The sequence below is a fragment of the Peromyscus maniculatus genome, chromosome 3 (genome assembly GCF_049852395.1).
Source record: "Peromyscus maniculatus bairdii isolate BWxNUB_F1_BW_parent chromosome 3, HU_Pman_BW_mat_3.1, whole genome shotgun sequence".
Taxonomy (NCBI): domain Eukaryota; kingdom Metazoa; phylum Chordata; class Mammalia; order Rodentia; family Cricetidae; genus Peromyscus; species Peromyscus maniculatus.
In genome coordinates this window covers 147,811,198-147,830,438 of record NC_134854.1, presented here as the reverse complement: position 1 = coordinate 147,830,438, position 19,241 = coordinate 147,811,198, and the positions used below count along the sequence as shown (strand labels likewise).

The following is a 19,241-nucleotide window of genomic DNA, read 5'->3' as shown; positions in this document are numbered from 1 at the left end:
ACTCTGACAAAACCAAACATTCTTTCCATAAGCAGAATCTGACCCAGAAACTCCCAGACCGCAGCCAGCATGTCCTGCTCTGTTAGAGATGGATGGTACCCCCTCTCTGTCTCACCTGGACCAGAACATACTGGCATTCCCCAGGGAACAGGTACTTGAGTCCGTCGAAGGTGATGTAGTGGGCCATGCCAATGGCAGAGCAGGTGGCATCGCACACGTGGTTCGTGCAGTTCCACCTCCGGTCCCGGCAGACACTAGGAGAAGCAATCAAGCGTGACTGGTTTGCACCTTGGGTGCCAGGGCCTCAGCTGGGTCTTAGGGAACAAGGAGGCTGCGGGAGACCAGAAGACACCAGGCAGTCACCGAGGAAGCCTCGAGAAGCGGAGCATTTGCAGCCTGTGGAAGGAGCATATGGGCCTCAGAGGCCCAGCGCGGGGTCCGCAGGAGAAAGGGAGGTCACGCTGCTCTCTAGTTTCGAGGAGGAAAGAGAGGTACGGCGTAACGTGGGTGCCCAGGGTGAGCCAGGAAGCAGAAGAGAAGGTGGGGGCTCTCCAAGCCATCTGCCGTGGGCTCACTAAAGCGTGGCCTCACCCTAAACATTACAGAGTGCCCGAGACTGGCCATAGGGCCACCGTATCACAGACAGACCGACAGAGATCTCAGCAGGGACATTCTGAGACTGGAAAATAGAACGGGTGGGCGAGTCTGCCAGGAGCGGTTTCGTGTGTGTGGTTATATGTTTATCTCTATACCAATTTGCCGGCCACATGTCCTACCCCTCGCTGCCCTTAACCAGAGCTGATCTCGGGAAGGCCACTCATGCGTCAGAGGTGGTGAGCTCAGACCTCAGGCGCTCATCCCCTCCCCCACCTCCATCCACAGGGGCCCCTGAGATTGTCTATAGCCCAGAGTGAAAGGTGGGGTGAGTGTAAGGGAGCCTGTGCAGGACAGCCAAAGGAGGCAGAAGGAACAACCACGGCCTCCTCACTCTCAGAACACTCGCGTGCAGTGCAGGGCCTGTGGGAAGAGATGGGCCTTGAGATTCAGCCTCAAGAACAAAATATATCATTTGCACGATGGAACACCTGGAGATCGTCACGTTAAGTGAATTAAGCCAGACTCAGAAAGACAGTTATCATGTTTTCTCTCATATGCAGGGTCTAGATTTATTTAAAAGATACAAAAGAAGAAGGGGGCTATGTGGGGGAGGGGAGGGGACAGTAGGAGCAGAGAGAGGGACAAGAGAAGGTGATCCAGGAGAGTATATAAGCAAAGCGCATTATATGCATGTGTGTAAATGTCAAAATGAAACCATTACCTTGTACAAGTAATAAAAATAAATTTTAAAAAAGAAGGAAGAAAGAGGGAGGGTTGAGGGGACCTTTTCAACAACCCTCCCCACAGCCTGGTCACTGTGAGCCTCTGTGGAAGAAAACTCTCCGAGAACAGATTGCCTATCTGTAGGAAACAGGTGCATGGCTGAGGCCGTGATGGAAAGGTGCATTTCACAGATGGGGAAACAGAGGCGGAGCAAGGAAAAGAGCAGGAAGGTTCCCCAGGGTGTGAGGACGAGTGCCAAAGTCCTGTGTCCCACACACCCTCATGCCACCTTGATGGCTGGTCCCCACGGCGTACCCAGAGCCTCACCAGGTGTTGCAGCCGATCTTCACTGTATCTCCTGGGGCATACTCTTGGCCCTGGTGGAAGCAGGGGCACCGCTCCAAGGCCACACACTTGTTTTCATGCCGGACCTACGGGTAAAGAACTCCCGTGATTCGTGTCTCCAGGGCCACAGGAACTGATACCGATCACTGCTGACGAAGCATTGTGGAGCTCAAGCCTGCCAGGAGCCCAGCATGAAGAGAAGGAGTGAGGCAGAGCAACCCCTGCAGCCTGCTAGCCAGGGCAGGGGTCAATAGCCAGGGCAGGGGTCAACACCAGGCTGGCGCTGGCAGACACTGGCGCCTTCTACACCGTGTCTCCCTGTCAATCAAAGACACAACTGCTTCTGACCTCCTAGGTGACATAACCTGGGGCACGTTTGCAGAGACTAGAAACCCATGTCAGAAGTCCTGGGAGTGCATATCCCAGACCCAGCCATGACACACAAAGGATGTCTCCAGAGGACATGGGAGTCACGGATGGAGACTAAAGAAGTGTTTACCAATGAACTCAAAGAGAAAAAAATAAATAAAGTCAAGTATTCAGAGGCAGGCAAATGATGCCGTTCTTAAGCGATCCCTGGGAGCTGGTTTGCTGTGGTGTGGGAGAGGGTCCTTCACAGGACTCTTTAATGAGGTGAGCAATGCCTATCTAAGCCGTTAGTTTTTAAAATGGGGAGGAAAACTCTAGACATATGAAGTCCCGATTTCACGTGTATGTAATACAGACTTTGTTGTTAACCAGAGCTGGAAGGAAGTTGGGAAGTTGCCTCTAGGTAGTGAGCTGTGAGATAAATTTTTCCTTTTAGTTTTATTTTTTTTCTACAATGTTTTTTGATGAGTAGATGTTATATTTATAATTTTAAAAAATAGATCTCATGTTTGATGAGAATTAATAAGCATTTAGTACCCTGGAGGAGAGGCTGAAGACAGGGCAGAGGAGACATATCAAAGTCTGGCTAAAAGCATGTCCAAGACATACGTATCAAGTGATCCTCCTCCCAAGGTCACCTCTTCCAGCCCCGATGCATTGACATGCTATCTACAGAGGTAGATAGCTGTCTCTCTCTCCCTCCTCACCCCCTCGGGAAGTGACTCCAGAGCATGCTGCACTTCTTGGGTCGTCTACAGACAAGTAGGTGGAGAAAGAAACCAGACCTGCTGACTCGGTGAGCTGAAGAAGTACCGCCAAGCCCACCCTGACCCCACCACCATGATCCACTACCACCTCAACCAAGAAGCAGCCTTGGATACCTGCCCTGGGCGGACCTCCCCTGGGATGCGATACAATGTACTTTGATCATACCTTCTCCCCCGTCACCCTCTCTTGTCCCTTGGGACCACCTAGGTGAAGGCCCCCAGCTGCTGGGCTCCAAAACTACCTAGCTAGCAGGGAGAGGTACTTGGTCTAGATGATTCTCACTCCAGTGATCTGGTGAACTTCCCCTGCAAGCTTGAGTTCCTAGATCTTCACATTAAACTAAGTCCTGGGAATATGTGTATGCAAAGGATTTCCACATCAGAATCGTAGGTTAAAATTGTGTGTGCACACATATGTGTACCAAGAGATAGAAAGAATACTATTCTCTTAGCCGGGCGGTGGTGGCGCACGCCTTTAATCCCAGCACTCGGGAGGCAGAGCCAGGTGGATCTCTGTGAGTTCGAGGCCAGCCTGGACTACCAAGTGAGTCCCAGGAAAGACGCAAAGCTACACAGAGAAACCCTGTCTCAAAAAAACCAAAAAAAAAAAAAAAAAAGAATACTATTCTCCACTTAGCACCATATCTGTCAGCCTCAGGAGGTGTCCCCAAGTCCCATGCATGTCCTCTAAATGATGGGGCATTATCGGTCCAAAGACCTAGGAATATCCCAGCCCACTGTGTCCTTGGTAGTGCTTAAGCCTGGGACCACAGTTCTTAGAATACAAGGAGCTTAGGAGACCAGCAGAGAAGGCAGCGGGTTGGTAGGAACAAGGAGGGTGGTGCAAACGTCTCTTCAGAGCCTTCCAAGGTTCACAGTAAAGGTTCGTGCCCACAGCCTCCAAACTTTGTCAGGTTAAATTTCAGTCTGAAGTCTGCCACCTAGTGGCTACCATAAGAATGGCTGACCCATGCTTACTCCTACAGTTAGTGGAGATGGGTAGCAAGCTTTTTTTTTTTTTTTGGTTTTTCGAGACAGGGTTTCTCTGTGTAGCTTTGCGCCTTTTCTGGGACTCACTTGGTAGCCCAGGCTGGCCTCGAACTCACAGAGATCCACCTGGCTCTGCCTCCCGAGTGCTGGGATTAAAGGCGTGCGCCACCACCGCCCGGCTGTAGCAAGCTTTTGTGGGAAGGGAATCATAGAGCCCTGCTCACATGGTGTCTCACCTCTGCAGGACATGCTCTGCACAGCACTTGCAAGTAGGCTTGAGGAGGGATTCCCAGGCCTCCTTGTGTGCATCCTGGCTGTGCTCACCTCTCAGGCCAGAATCTTTCTGCTCCCACTTCATCTAGGTGGGTCCATGTGCCCAGCCCTCCTCCAGTGTACATAACACTCAAATCCCAGCTCTGTGATAAGACAGCGCCACCACCACTGTGCTAGCGAACCCTCCTCCTCTGACTTCTCACTGGCCATGCACACTCTCCTCTCTGCCCTGGCTTGTGTTAGTAAAACCACGTCACTAACTGGCAGGCTGCAGCATCAAGATCGGGGCTCAGTGTTCCATAGGATGGAGTCGGTGAGGAGGCAAACCATGACCAGAAAGGAGAGGAGGGGGGTTTCCAGGCACTGTGTGGAAACTTCCTGACTGGAGAGAGATGATATATAAGAGCCTGGTCAAACTCACCCTGAGAACCCCAAAGCCTTAAAGAAACCCTGGCAACTGAGACCCACAAAGACAAAGGAGGAATCCAGGGAATGGGGAGGGGGACTGGCCAGGAAGTGGGCAAGCCAGGTAAACAGCCCATAACTGAGCTGTGCAGCAAGTCATGGCTTGACATGAAGGCATCCGTCTCTGTCCAGCATGTCCTTTGAGAATTCTACAGTGGTACTGAGATAAGATTTATGAAACCTGTAGAAGACTTCAGAAAGTGTGGCAGGAATTACCACCCCCACCCCCAACAGGTTATCAACTTGCGATTGTTCAATAAGCATTGTCCAAGCTGAGAACATCGTCCTCAGTCAGTTCCAAGAACAATCATGAGGCAGGGGAAAAAAAAATTGCTTTGCCACCCTTCTCTGGAAATCCCCCCTTACTCATCACCATAGGTGACACCACACAGACCAGTCTCCCAAATGTTGCCTTCACCCATCCCCCATGACTCTGCTCGATCAGGATTCACAGCTGAGTGTAGCTGGAGTCAAACACATGATGGTCAGGAGGAAGGCAATCTGATCAGATAACTCACACTAACACGTAAATGACTCTTCCTATCATGCCTTAGGCTTTGTTATAAGGTCTGGCTCATGGACCAAAATGAGCATATGCCCATCATATGTCAGTGAGCCTGGTTGGGTGACAAGCTGTGAACAGAGGAAGTATTTTCTGACAGAGATGGGTTTTCTTGGATCTTATAAACATTTACAACCTGATACAGCACTCACCTAACATGCACAAGGGCCCATAAAAACTCTGGTGCCCCCCAAAAATGAAGCTCACTCTAGATGGGACCTGTATGTTGGATCTAGTTTTAAAAAGAACTATCTATGTCTTTCAGTCCATCCAAGGACCAGGAGCGTGAGCATCCTTCACAGCATCAGGATGTTCACTAGTACCCGCGGACCGGGGTACCAGTCTGAAAGGTGTAGCTGCCAGGTTTCAAAGGATAAATCACCATCTCTCAGACAACATGCTACGCTTTCCTCAGAGGCCTAAATATCTGCAAGCCGGTGTCCCTGCCTGAGGCTTGGGGGACCAGGGGGGTTGAAGGGTCCTGGTTCTGCCCTAGGCTCTTACCAAGAGCCACAGCTGTGGCTGGAGTGGAGAGCAGGGCCATGGGTTGTGCTCTGCTGCTGACTAGTGGCAACATTTGGTAATATCCTACCGTAAAGAAGTGGCTGCACCAGGCAAAAAGTTCAGGAGCATTTTCCAACTAAACTAAAGGGCTAAGTCTGGGCTACCTTGTAAGTTCCAGGCCAGCCTGCACGACAGAATGAAGCCTGTCTTAAAAATTCAAAACAATCAATAAAAGACTTGGGAAGCCCTGACCACCATCCATGTTTTTATCTCCATGAACTGACTATGACACCACCTACAAAGGACAGTGAGCATCGGTCATCTCTAACCTTCCCTCCAAATCCTTCTAGCCCAGTTTTACAGGTCAGGAAATGAAGGTCCCTGTAAGGAGACCCTGGGAGCGGCTGCAGGGGCTGACGGTCTGCTGCGGCCTGTGGGTACAGCAGAAGGCTTTGCTCTGAGCAGGGGCCAGGCCCGGGACGCTGGCAAAGAGAAGGCCTCCCTCCTTGCCTCCCACATCTTCAAACGAGTGTTTCAAGGCTTAGAGGGGACATGGACATTTCCTTAAAGTAGGAAACGTGGTTTTTAGATGAAGACAATGACCACTCAGAGAGAGGCCAGGGCCAGAGATGACCTGGGACAAGGAGAACGCAGAAACAGACTGCAATGTCATGTCTGTCACATGTGATGAAAACTGGCTGGAGACTGTACTTTGTGGGCTTTTTTTTTTCCATGTTTGTTTGGGAAGTTGTTTGGTTTTTGTTGTTGGAATGCTTGGAGATGAACCCAGGGCTTTGCTTGCACTGACTCGTATCCTGTGATGGTTGAATGAGAAAAGCCCCCATAGGTTCATCATTTTAATGCCTAGTCCCCAGTTGGTGGGGCTATTTGGGAGAATTAGGAGGTGTGGCCTTGTTGGAGGAGGGATGTCACTGGGGGTGGGCTCTGAGGTCTCAAAAGCCCACGCCATTCTTAGCTAGCTACCTGCAGATAAGGATGTGAGCTCTCAGTTACTGCTCCAGCACCACGCCTGCTCGCCTGCTGCTATGCCCCCCACGATGGTCACGGACTCAAGCTCCGGAATTGTAACCCCAAATAAACTCTTTCTTCAACAAGTTGTCTTGGCCATGGTGTCTTATATCACAGCAACAGAACAGGAACTAAGACACACTCCCAACACCTATCACTGCTTCTCTGCTGTCTTGTCGTTCAGATAATCCATTTTCACTGTTTTCATGAAAGCATTAATCCACAGCAGACTGGAAATGGAAGAAAACAGATCTTCCACCATCCCTCGAGTAGCCGAGATGAGGAGCTAACCCATGCGGTTTCTGAGACCAAGCCTCAGTTATATACAAACACCACACTCACGGCTCTTACGACAATTCTGTGAATTTTCTAGCTTTTTTTGAGACAGGATCTCTAAACCAGTTTGGCTTTCAACTCCACAAGTACCCAAGGATGACTCTGAACTCCTGACTCTATTGTCTACCACAGGCATGTACCACCCCCACCCACTTCATGCTGGGGATTGAACCCATGGCCTCTTGCATGCTAGAAAAGCACTCTCCTAACTGTTCCATCCACAACCCCCCATCTTGTTATTTAAAAGTGTTTTTGCATGTATCTCCCTTGCGCCCACAGCCGTCCAAGTGAGGAAGGCAGCTGAGGACATTACAGAGGAGGCCTCTGGGATTCAGATAAAGACTGAACGACTACACAAGAGTGTGGGGTCAGAGGGTGACGGAGGTGCTAGCTGGGGTCTCTTTCTGTTCTCAGCAGATCTGTCTCCATCAGAAAGTGACTTGCCGCCCCCTTGCAAGTCTTCGGAACGCAGAATCCTGGGCCCATTGCTCAAACCCTTGGTACCATGCCATAGGCCCCCCCCCTCATCCCACAGAGCACAGGGAAACAGCCCTGGTATGAGGTCTACACCATCAGAAGCACCCAGGCAAGATGTTCCCAGCTCCCTTTCCTTTGTGCTGTGGCCAGGAACACATGGCAGGTGCTGCAGCCAGCTCACTGTGCACACTTCATAAATTACACGGCTTTCTCTGCTCTGCCAAATCTGGCCCCGGCTATCGGCACATCAGGCAGCATTGTAATGAAGCAGTTGTGAAAATAACCTAACCTCTATGGACAGAAGCTTTTGCAAGGGGCCTCAGTTACAAGCATTTCTAAGAATGTGTCGCAGGAGTTTCTGGATGAGAATGGAGTGCCTGGCAAAATGTCTGCATCCTAGATCTGAGGTCACGCTCCCCACCCAGGATTGGGGGTCTAATGTAATTGTTGTAGTTATTAATATTTAATACTACCTGGATGCTTCCCTATGCACTCGAGTGCGAGTGAACACACACACACACACACACACACACACACGCACGCACGCACGCACGCACGCACGCACGCACGCACGCACGCACTTTGTTTGAAGAAGTCTTGACCCAACTTGACATGATGGAGTGTCCCTGTAGTTCTAGCAACTCAGGAGGCTGAGGCAGAAGGGTTGCTTAAGCTCAGTAGTTCAAGGCCAGCCTGGGCAACAAAATGAGGCATTATCTCAAATATTTTTTTAATTTAACATAAAGATAAATGAAACAGTTCCTGATGCTGCTATAATCTCAAAGTCCCTTTTCTTGCCTGCAGTTTCTCTCAGATCAAGATTTTCCCTCCAAAAACACCATGAGGACAATGGTACCTGTAAAGCCACAAGACACTCATAGTGAGACCTTATCTCTGGGGCTCTTACTCCCTGCCTATTGCTCAGACCTGAGGCTGAGTTCCCTCCTCTTGTAGCCCACTCACTGGTCATCCTTCTCTTAAGGTGTGAGCCACACTGTCCAGTGTAAGGGCCAGTCTCCAAGATGGTTCCAGAAGCCTCAGGGGAGAAGGCAGCAGGGAACACCTTCGAGAGAAGTACTAGAGCTCTCCATTTGGGAGAGGGGGCTAGAAAGGGAGTAGAGAACAGGCCCTGTGTCCTGCACTCACCTCAGTGCCCAGCCTTCCTGAGGACACGGAATACGTTCTGGTTTCCATGACAGAAGACCCACAGCTCTGTCAGGCAGTGTCCTAGGCATCATCCATGCATACTCAAGCCACCCCACCCACTTCCATGCTGGCCTTCTCAGCTCTGTCTCAATCCCTCACTACATATTTCGTGTATGGGAAAGGGAAGTCAGAGCAGCATAGAGACAGGATGCATTTAAAAAAGAAAAGTCCAGAAACTGCATTCTTCAAGGTGATGATAATAATATATGCATGATATATTCAATATAAAACTGACCTAATAGTAGCAGGAAGGAGGTTGGAAGGCTTGGGCATGCTCCAGCCATTGCCACCATTCTAGAAGACACACAGAGGAGCCAGGTGGCCACAAACAAGCATTAGACCTTGTGTGTCCTTCAGGGACATTTGCAGCCCCAGAACCAGAATCATGGGACACACAGGGCTAGCCAAGACCTCACAAGTCATTTTATGGAGCCAGAAAACAAAGCTTGAGTGTAGGGAAGCCACAGTTTGCTTGTGATGTGGCAAGGACAGTTTCTTGATTGTGTTTTTATTGTCAACTTGACACAATCTCAAGTCACCTAGGAAGAGGAAACAATCAGACTGACAACTGGGCATATCTGGAAGGCATCATCTTGGTTGATAACTGATGTCGGAGGGCCCAGCCCACTGTGGGTGATACCATCATAGGCAGGAGGGTCTGAGTTACACACAAAATTAGCTAAGCCTGAGCCAAAGGGGGGGGGCAGGGAGTAGAGTTCCTCTGCTGTTTCTGCCCGAGTTCCCGCCCTGACTCCCCTCTGACCTTAAACGGGGAGGTTAAATAAACCTTTTCCTCCCAAAGTTGCTTTTGGTCATGGTGTTTATCACAGCGACAGAAAGCCAACTAGAACAGACTTAAAGAGGAAGTTACCGACAAGTATATGTAAATCATACACAGCTATGTGTGGGTCCTTCCGCCCCTGCAGTATGGATGGAATGTTACCTTTGGGGAAATTCTAGTAGAAGTGCCTGTTTAGACCCTAAGCATTTTCTATAAATAGTTTCCTTGCTTCCTAGGGCAGTTCTGTGAGCCCCGATCTTCTCTGTATGTGTCCATCAGGATCAACCCCAGATATTCTACTCCCAAATCTCTCCCTGGATTTGGTGGTTGAATCTGCCCTCATCCCCATCCCTGCTTCTTCCTCTCTCTGGCTCCACAGCCTCCTCATTCACCTCTGCCTGCAAGGAAATGGATGGGAAGGTGCTCCTTCACCATGCAGAGGCTCACCATGCCCGGGGGACAGAGGCAGCCAGACACACAGCCCGGGCTCATGCACTCCAGGTCATAATTCTGGCAAGTCTTGGCACACTCCAGCCCTTGAGCCCGGGGGTTGTCAGCAGGACACACCAGCTTGACCATGGGTGGCCGACAGGACAGACTCCTTTTGCCTTGAGAAAGGAAAAAAAGTTGTGAGACAAGCCGTGGCAGACCACCCTTCTGTCCTGTCCTTAGCTCACAGGTACCATCACTCACTTGAAAGACTCAGAGCTGCCCGCCCTCCAAGACCTGACACAGCCCAGCCTACAGTGCACTCTAGCACTGAGCCAGGGTCTCCACGGGAGACCAGGGCTGCAACCTTATCCATCTCGATGCTTTGAGCCAAGCTGGTGTCGGCTCTACCGACCCCAGACGTCACCTGACGGCTTTCGTCTCACATCCCTCTTGACTCTGCTCTCCCAGTTTGCACTGAACCAAGATGCATTGTGGAACTTCCAGACTCAGGCTGGAGAAGACATGGATGGAGCGTGGTGGTACCCAACAGGAACACTTAGGAAATAGTTACAACTCTTGGGCTTTTGCTCCAAGGCCAGCCTCTCTGTAAAGGCGGCGGCATCATGGTGTGCCATCACTGACACACCTCACTCTCCCTCCCTGTTTTTCCACTGTACATTTCACAGATTTGCCTCTGATCTAGAAATGAGAACCTGGCCACCCCTCTCCCTTCTGTGTCTTGTCTTCAAACAGTACAGCAACTGTTCAGAGCCTCAAACTGGACTGGCCTGAAGCCCTCTTCTTTCAGATCCATCTGACAAGCGTCCAAGGAGGTTCCCTCATCAGCGTGCCCACAGGAGACAAGCCGTTGAAGAACAAGAACAATAGGCACCATTTCCCAGCCAGCCCATCAACTACCCCCAGATGCTCGCTGCACCCAGACTACCACAGGCAAACAGATCGCACTGATTCCGACAGCTCAGTCTTCTCCTTCCACACAGTAAAATGCTGTGCCTCAGTCACGTGAGTTTACATGTGCAAAGATATGTCTGAAATGTGCTCACACAAACGAAGGAGTCAAGGCAGAGCCAGACCCCCGTTTGAAGACCTGCCCACATCAGACAATGCAGCCAGCTCTCTCTGCCCCGACTCATGGGAAAGAGTCTAGACAGAAGGGAAGGGAAAAGCCTTTCAGGGGCTGCAGTACTCACTGCGGTGAGAGAGGGGGCGGCTGAGGACGGTGTCTGGCAACAGGCTTCCCGGGGTGCCACTCGTGGTACAGTGCATGAAGCCATCTTCACAGTAACTGCAGAGAAGACACCCCACCTTTTGCTAGAGTTTTCTACAGCCATTGCCCCTTTCCTCATCACCCACCCACCCTGCTCACTCTGCTCCTCCCAGCAGGGCTTCAGAGCCATAACTCTAGGAAGTCTGACCCACCAATGCCACCAGTGACCATCAGGCCACCAAGTCCAGTGGGTCCCTTCAGGTTCTTTTCCTATGTAATGCCCCTTGGAACACCACCATCACTGGGCTACTCCATCCTCTTAGAGAACTAAAACAATCTCCAATGTATTTCCCCACTTCCCTGGCTGCTCCTTCTCAGCCTCAACTGTGGCCCGCACCTCCCCTTTCCCCGGACATCCCAAGCTTTCTTTCCTTCCACTATGCTGTCCTTCACACTCCAACTCTCATTACAGAAATGACTCGTGTACTTCCAGCAGTGGCCCGCTTCGAGCCTCAGACCTGTATATACAAATGTCTCCTTTATAGCTAGCTCCCTTAGTGTCTCAACGACACTGCAGGCACCGTGTGTCCGCACCAGACCCCAGGTTTCTTCCCAGGCTGATCTGTGAGCTGGTATCCCCGCCCACTCAATGTGACTGCCTTTCAGAACCCAGGCTTCATCCCAACACTGCTGTCTCACACTCTACATCAGCTCTACCACCACCCAGGACTCTGCCGCTGACACTTACTTCAATTCCTACGAGCTTGCTACTTCTGCTGCCAGTAGATGAGATGCCATCCCTTCTGCTTGAGCCATGCAAGTGTCTCCCAACTGTCCCCATATCTATTCTCACCTCCCCAAAATACTCCTCTTAGAAGCCAAATATCAAACCTGAACCATGATTGTGCCCTTGCCTGAAAGCCCTCAGGAGCTTCCCTTCAACAGACTCTCCAGTAAAGGGCAAATCCACGTGATCTGATTCCTGCCTTCCTCCCTCTTCTCCAGCTTAGTGGCCGTCTGTGAATCTTAAGGTGCACTGCTCTCTTTAAACCCAAGGGCTCTTGCACACCATTTCCCAAGAACTAAAGTCACTCCTACCCAAGACATGTAAGTGTATACACACACACACACACACACACACACACACACACACACACACACATTTACACACACAAGCATACGCATGAGCACACAAACACACACATAAATACATACAAAGCAAATTTTTTTTAAGTTTCTGCACAGCAAAGAGTTAACTGAGTGATCCCTACTGAGCAGGAGACAAGCTTTACCAGACGCACATCTGACAGAGTATGTAAAGAACCCCAAGACATGTAAGTGTACACACACACACACACACACATACACACATTTGCACACACAAACATACACATGAGCACACAAACATACACACAGCAATTTTTTAAGTTTCTGCACAGCAAAGAGTTAACTGAGTAATCCCTACTGAGCAGGAGACAAGCTTTACCAGACGCACATCTGACAGAGTATGTAAAGAACCCCAAGACATTAAACAATAAATGAACACACATTGAAACATAAGAAACAAATGGGTCGAGAACACACAAACAGATCTCAAAATAAACACAAACATTCAGGAAACACATGAAAAAATGTTCACCCTCTTTAGCCACAAGGGAAATATAAATCCAAACTGCCCTGAGATCCCATCTCACTCCAGACAGCGTGGCAATGATGGTGAAGCCAGGCAGGTGTCTCAGACATATAGTCCTGGCACCTGAGAAACTGACACACGAGGACAGCCCTGAGCTACAGGCGACCTGGGCCTACAAACTGAGCTCCAAGCCATCCTGAGCCACAAAGTAAAGCCCTGTCCCCAAAAGGCCAAAAGAAAAACAAGCATAGTGAAGAAGTGGAGGAAAAAGAAAGTCTTTCACACTGTTGGTGGAGATGTAAATTAACACAGCCACTGTGGAAATAATCATAGCGGCTCCTCCAGAAACTTCACAGTCCAATGACCATGGTCCAGTGGTACCAACCCTGCTCTGCATCTCTAAAGTCAGCATTCAATAGAAGTGCACACAGCTACACAGTGCTTTCCATAACAGCCAAGCTATGGCATCGGCCCAGGTGCATCAGTGGATGAACAGGTATAGAAAGGTAGGATACACACATAATGAAATATCATTCAGCCATGAAGGAGAATCAATTCATATCATCTGCAGGAAAATGGATGGAACTGGAGGTGATTGTGTTAAGTGAAATAATCTCCGGCTCAGAAAGATGAGCAAAGCATGCTTGCTCTCATGTGTGCCATCTAGAAAGAAGACATCATAGCAGAAAGGGGACTGCTAGGGAAGAACAGGATGACTGGGGGAGAAGGAAAGGGAAGAAGAAGATGTGTGTGCTCAAAGTACAGAATGTGCACACGTGAAAATGTCACAGGCAGGCTCAGAACTTGGCACAATTAATATGCACTAACAAAACACTCCAAGAAACTACAAAACATTGCTGAGAAATCTGAAGACCTAAGTAAGTGGACACCCTTTGCATATGAGTCAGAAGGCATAACGAAAGGATGACAAGACTCTGCGAGTGGCCTACAGATTGAAGGCATCCAAACCAAATCCCAACGGCAGTTTCTACAGAAACTAAGACTAGAGTCTATGCGGCACTTCAAAGCACCCTGAACAGCAAAACAATCTCGACAAAGAAGAGAAAGCTGGAGCAGCCAGTTTCTGGTTCCAAACCTATTGCAAAGCTATAGTAATTACAACAGTGTGGACTGGCAGATGGACAGGTATACAGACCAGCTAAAATAAACAGCTCAGAAGTCAGCCGTCGCCTAGACGGTCAATTGAATTTCTACACCAGTGCCAAGACATGGGAAAGAGTACATGCAGTGCCGGGAAACTGGAGTTCCGTCCGGGAAAGAATGAAGCTGGACTCTAACCTTACACCATATACAAAACGTGAGCGCCAAATGGATCAAAGATCTAAACATTAGCAAAGTCTTAGAAGGGATCATTGGGGTAAATATTCATGACTTGGGATTTGGCACTGATCTCCTGGCTATAATACAGAACCATAAGGAATAAATTAAAAGAACAGATAAATTGATTATATCAAAATTAAAATATTTTCTGCACCAAAAGGCACTAACAACAGAATGGAAAAAAAAAAGTCACAGAATGGGAGGAAACATTTGCAAGTCATATATCCAGAATAACAAAGGTCTTCAATAACTCAATAACAAAATAAACTATCCAATTCAAAACTGGCTGAAAGATTCAAGTAGATTCATTAAAAAAAAAAAAAATCTACAAATAGCCAGTGGACACATGAAAAGCTATTCAAGTTCCTTAATCATTGAAGAAATGCAAATCAAAAGCACAATGAGATACTACATCATACCTAGGAAGATAACTATTAGAACGGGGGAAGCTTGGGAGATGTCTCAGTGGGTGAAGTGGCCTGCTATATAAGCCTACATTTGAAACCCCAGAACCCACGTAAAGCCAGACACAGTAGCACACCTGTAATCCCAATGCACCCATGGAGAGACTGTGGGAGAAGATAGAAGACTCCCCAGAAGCTCGCTGTCCAGCTAGTCTGGCATACGCAAAGTAGCAAACCTCAAGAGACTCTGTTTCCAATAAGATGGAAGGAGAGGACTGTCGCACAAGACTGACCTCTGACCTTCACACATGTGCTCTAACACAGATGCACCTGAACTCTCACATACACCATATACAGAGAGAGTGGGGAGGAAGGAGAAGAGGAAAGGGGAATAGGAGGTAGAGGAAGAGGGGGAGGAGAGACAGAAAATAAGAGATGCCGGAGAGTTTGTAGGGAAATGATTACCCTGGTCCATTGCTGGCGGGGACTTCAGTGCCGCAGCCTCAGTGGAACAATAGTTTGGTAGTTCTTTAAAATGTAAATAGAATTACTATATGATCCAGCAGTCATGGGTTTATACCACCCCCAAATCTGAAAGCACACTCAGACACTTAAACACCAATGTTCATGGCAGCACTGTTCACAACAGCCAAGAGGCACAGGCAGCCAAGTGTCTACCAACAGACGAATGGGTAGGCAAAGGGGAGCATGCATACACAGTGGGATACCATTCAGTCATTAAAGGAACGGGTTTGTATATACACAGCAACAAGAGTGATCCTGGAAAACATTAACCTAAGTGAAATAAGCCAGACACAAAGAAAAGGATGCGTGTTGGATGCCTCCACTCATGAGATATCTCAAGTAACCACATTCATAATGGAAAAAGTCAAGTGGCTATTTAGGCTGGGAATAATGGACACAGTTTCTTTCCAGACCATACAAGTTCTAGAGATAGATGGGGAGGAGTTGGTTGCACAATGTGTGAAGGTACTTAGTGCCACTGGTTCACCAGGGAGGCTGTATGATGGCAAAGTTCATGTCTTTTTAAAAATGTTTCCACTGTCATGCATCTGTGTGTGTATGCATGCTATCCACGTATGTGGACACACTTGTGCGGGTGCATGTGCCTATGTGTGTGCATGTGTGAAGGCCCGAGGTTGATGTGGGGACTCATCCTTGATGGCTCTTCTTATCCACTGAGGCAACATTTCTCAGTCGAGAGCTCTTCTCCACGACTGGTCTTTTCTAGCTAATTTGGTCTGGAGATCCCCTCTCTGAGCCATGAGCTGTAATTACAGGTCGTGCCTACTCAGCATTTCCACGGGGTCCGGGGATCCCAAGCCCGGTCCTTACACCAGTTCCCACAGCAAACACTGCGACTGCTGAGCCACCTTCCCAGCCCAGCGCTTCACGTCTTTCCTAGCATAATTTAAAAAGGGGGTGGGGAGCAGTTGCTGAGGGGAGAAGCAAGCCCTACTTGTCCGACAGTGTTGTTCTCCGGAGGGAAACACTTGGAAAGCATTGCCAGGCAATCCTTTGATGGGGCTAAGGCTAAAAGATCCAGCCCACAGCAGGGGTTGTGACCATGTGCCTTCTGTGTCCCCGGGATCCACATCCACAAAGCCAAGCAGCCATGGATGGAAAACATTCAGGAGAAAATGAATTTTGTCAGCGTTACACATGACAGGCCTTGTTCCCTGCACTGCCTGGGCAGAGGGACAAGCAGTCACAGCACTTGTCACATTGTAGGTACTGAGCGCCATCTAGAGATGACTTATGTACACAGGAGGATGTACCTGGGCCATATGCAGAGCTGCGCTTTTTCAGGTGAAGGGCTCTAGCATCTATGGATTTGGGTACCTGAGGGGGCCAAAGCCAAGGCCCTGCAGCCATGAAGGGACAACTGTTTCTCCTTCCATTTCTGTGACACCGCATTTCCGGTTCTGCCCTTTCTGCTCATCTTCCATCCCTGCTGTCTCCTGGAATCATCCTCCTCCCCCCTCTGACCAGTGCCCGCACTCTAGCCTTGGTCCTCTCCTGCTCTCTGGTCCGGGTCTCCTACTGACTCCCATTACTCTCGGTGCTACAGGGGTTCTCGAATTCCATCCCCCTAAGTTAAGCTATGGGGTTCACTCATCCACCCCATGTCCTCTTGGAGACTCGGTCAGTGAGGCCAGCATCCGCTGCACTTCAGGGAGCACTCTTACCACCTGCCATCACTGTCCTTGAGGCAGGCAGGTTCAGAGTCCTGAGCACCCACCATGCCATCTGCTGTCCTACAGCACCTGCTGGTCCAGGCATCTCTCCAGAGGCTCTGGCTTGGGGTCCCTGCTCTCCATCCCCTATGACTGCTTGCTCTAAGACCTAACAGTCTTCATGTCAATACTGTCAACATTTCCCCACATTCTCCAGAACCCACTCCCTGAAGCTACACTTTCTCTTCTTTGTTCTCTGTTCGAAAACCCGTCCCAGCCTGCTGCAAAAGAATCATCAGTCCTCCTGCGTATTTTAACAGTCCCTGACCCTGATCCCACCCTGACTCCAGGAGAGGCAGGGGGACGGAACAGGTGCATCATATGTGGATAGGATTAGTGCCCAGCTCATGGGCAGTGGGTTGGCCTCAAAAGGCCAGAAGAGTTATTAAGAAAAAAAAAGTGGTTAAAAAGTGAAGCCACTTCATGTACTGTACATGTCTCACACATGCCATGAGACCCTCTCCAGATGCAGATACTCAAGCCTGGACATTTCTTTCAGCCTCCAGAACCAGAATCCAAAAGAAACTTCTTATTCTATGAAAGACCCAGTCTCTAGCATTTAGTTAAAGCAACTCCAAACACACTAACGGGCAAAGCACTGAGCGAAGCTGCTGTGCCATAATTTTCTCATCCAAGTGCCTGTGGACACTAGAAAGAATCTGAGGGGAGGGGACGGGGACACCTCCATTTTCCATTCTAGAAAAGGGGAAGTGGGCCTAGCATATGAGAGTGGATAGCAAAGCTGAAGAATTCCCAAAGTTGGCATGGAGAGGTCATTGTTTACATATGGACACTGAAGACCTGCGAGGACTCTCAGCTCTACGTCCACCTTGGTATGTAAGTCTGGACAAGCCATTTCCCTTTGAGGCCTCAGTTTACCCATCCATGTTTTTAAAAAAGGATTTGAAAAGCCATTTTCCTGTCCAGTTCTGCCACCAAGGAAGTCATCACTGTCCTCCCAGGCATTCAGCCTCATAGCCTGGCTGGCTGGCTGGCTGGCTGGCTGGCTGGCTGCACTTACCACATGATATGATGGTCTGAGAAGATGTCTGCAGGCTGGAAGAGCTCACCATCATAGTAACAGGGACACTGGGCCTTGGGCACACAGTCCCCTCTTTCATCCTGGTACAGCCCTGGCGGGCAGAAGCAGCCCTCAAGACAGACATCATTGCATTCCTCATCCGGGTAGGAGAGGGAGCGGCAGGTCAGGTTGCAGGAATTCCCACACTGCAGGTAGACCTGGCCCTGTGGGCAACCCAGCGCTGGAGACAGGAGATGGAGGAAGGCATCAGATATGATATTGTACCTTGGAGCTGTGACCACTGCTGTATCTGTATGGTCATAACCATCCCTTCCCACTCTGAGCAAAAGTATATCTTCAGGCACAAAAACATACATCCAAATTACGGGTACACACATTTTCTCTCTTTACCCAGAGAGAGAGCGGGCTTTCCTTACCTGAGAATTCTCCAAGTGCAGAACACTAAAGTCCTGGTGAATTTAAATATCCAAAAAACCCAGGTTTCAAACAGCCAACTCATGCAATGAGCCCAGGACCTGGTACCACTGCCTAGATGCCTCCCAAACAGATCAAGCCAATCAACTGTCTCACCGATTCAGAGGGCCTGATCCAGTTGGGGGCCCCTCAGCCTTTGGTTCATAGTTCATGTGTTTCCATTTGTTTGGCTATTTGTCCCTGTGCTTTATCCAACCTTGGTTTCAATAATTCTCACTCATATAAACCCTCCCCTTTCTCACTAATTAGACTCCCAGCGCTCCACCCGGGGCCTAGCCGTGGATGTCTTATGCAGGGACGCTTGGCTCAATCTGGGAGGAGGGGACTGGACCTGCCTGGACTGAGTCTATCAGGTTGATCTCAGTCCTTGGGCGAGGCCTTGCTCTGGAGGAGGTGGGAATGGGGGGAAGGGGAGGGGGGCAGGAAGGGGGAGAACAAGGGAATCTGTGGCTGTTATGTAGAACTGAATAGTATTGTAAAATAAAATAAAATAAATAAAAGGAAAATAAATAAATATCCAAAAGAACTGGGAGTGGAGGGCGGGAGCATCTCCACCGTGAGAACAATAGTGGCCACAGTCTCGGAGCACCGACGGCACACTCTGCTCCTCGCTGCTGCGTTAGTTCCCATCACCCCCTTCGTGTGTTCTTACCCACAGAAACCAACACTCAGCTGAGAGGCTTACAGATCTGGCCTCTCTGGGAGCAGAAGTAAGATCTGAGCCCAACTCTCTGCCTCCCTAAAGCTAATGTTCTTGCCCATCACACTTCAGGAAGGGAACAGTCCCATTGAGCACAGGCAAGCTACAAGCAGGGGCATGTATACATACCCCCAGCAAAGTGGGCAGCCTCTGTCTGCTCACTGCCCTCACCACCACCCCTGGTGCCGGGGCTTTCACAGAGAAATGAGAAATATTGTATGGCTATGTAGAACAAAATGCGAAGGCAGCTAGAGAATGGGCTCTGTGCCCCATGTCCGCAGGTTCAAATCACAGCTCCACCGCTA

The 19,241-nt window shown here is 49.5% G+C and overlaps 1 protein-coding gene across 1 annotated transcript in view; it reads right to left on the bottom strand.

The window, feature by feature from the left end:
• Positions 1-19,241, bottom strand: part of Vwf (von Willebrand factor) — a 137,544-nt gene that overhangs the window by 62,093 nt on the left and 56,210 nt on the right. Inside the window, exons 16-20 of the mRNA XM_042274144.2 lie at positions 17,742-17,982; positions 11,068-11,162; positions 9,872-10,032; positions 1,648-1,751; positions 116-254 (exon numbers count right to left, since the gene is read on the bottom strand). Of these exons, the coding sequence (XP_042130078.2) occupies positions 116-254; positions 1,648-1,751; positions 9,872-10,032; positions 11,068-11,162; positions 17,742-17,982 (740 nt within the window). The remainder of the gene's footprint in view (positions 1-115; positions 255-1,647; positions 1,752-9,871; positions 10,033-11,067; positions 11,163-17,741; positions 17,983-19,241) is intronic.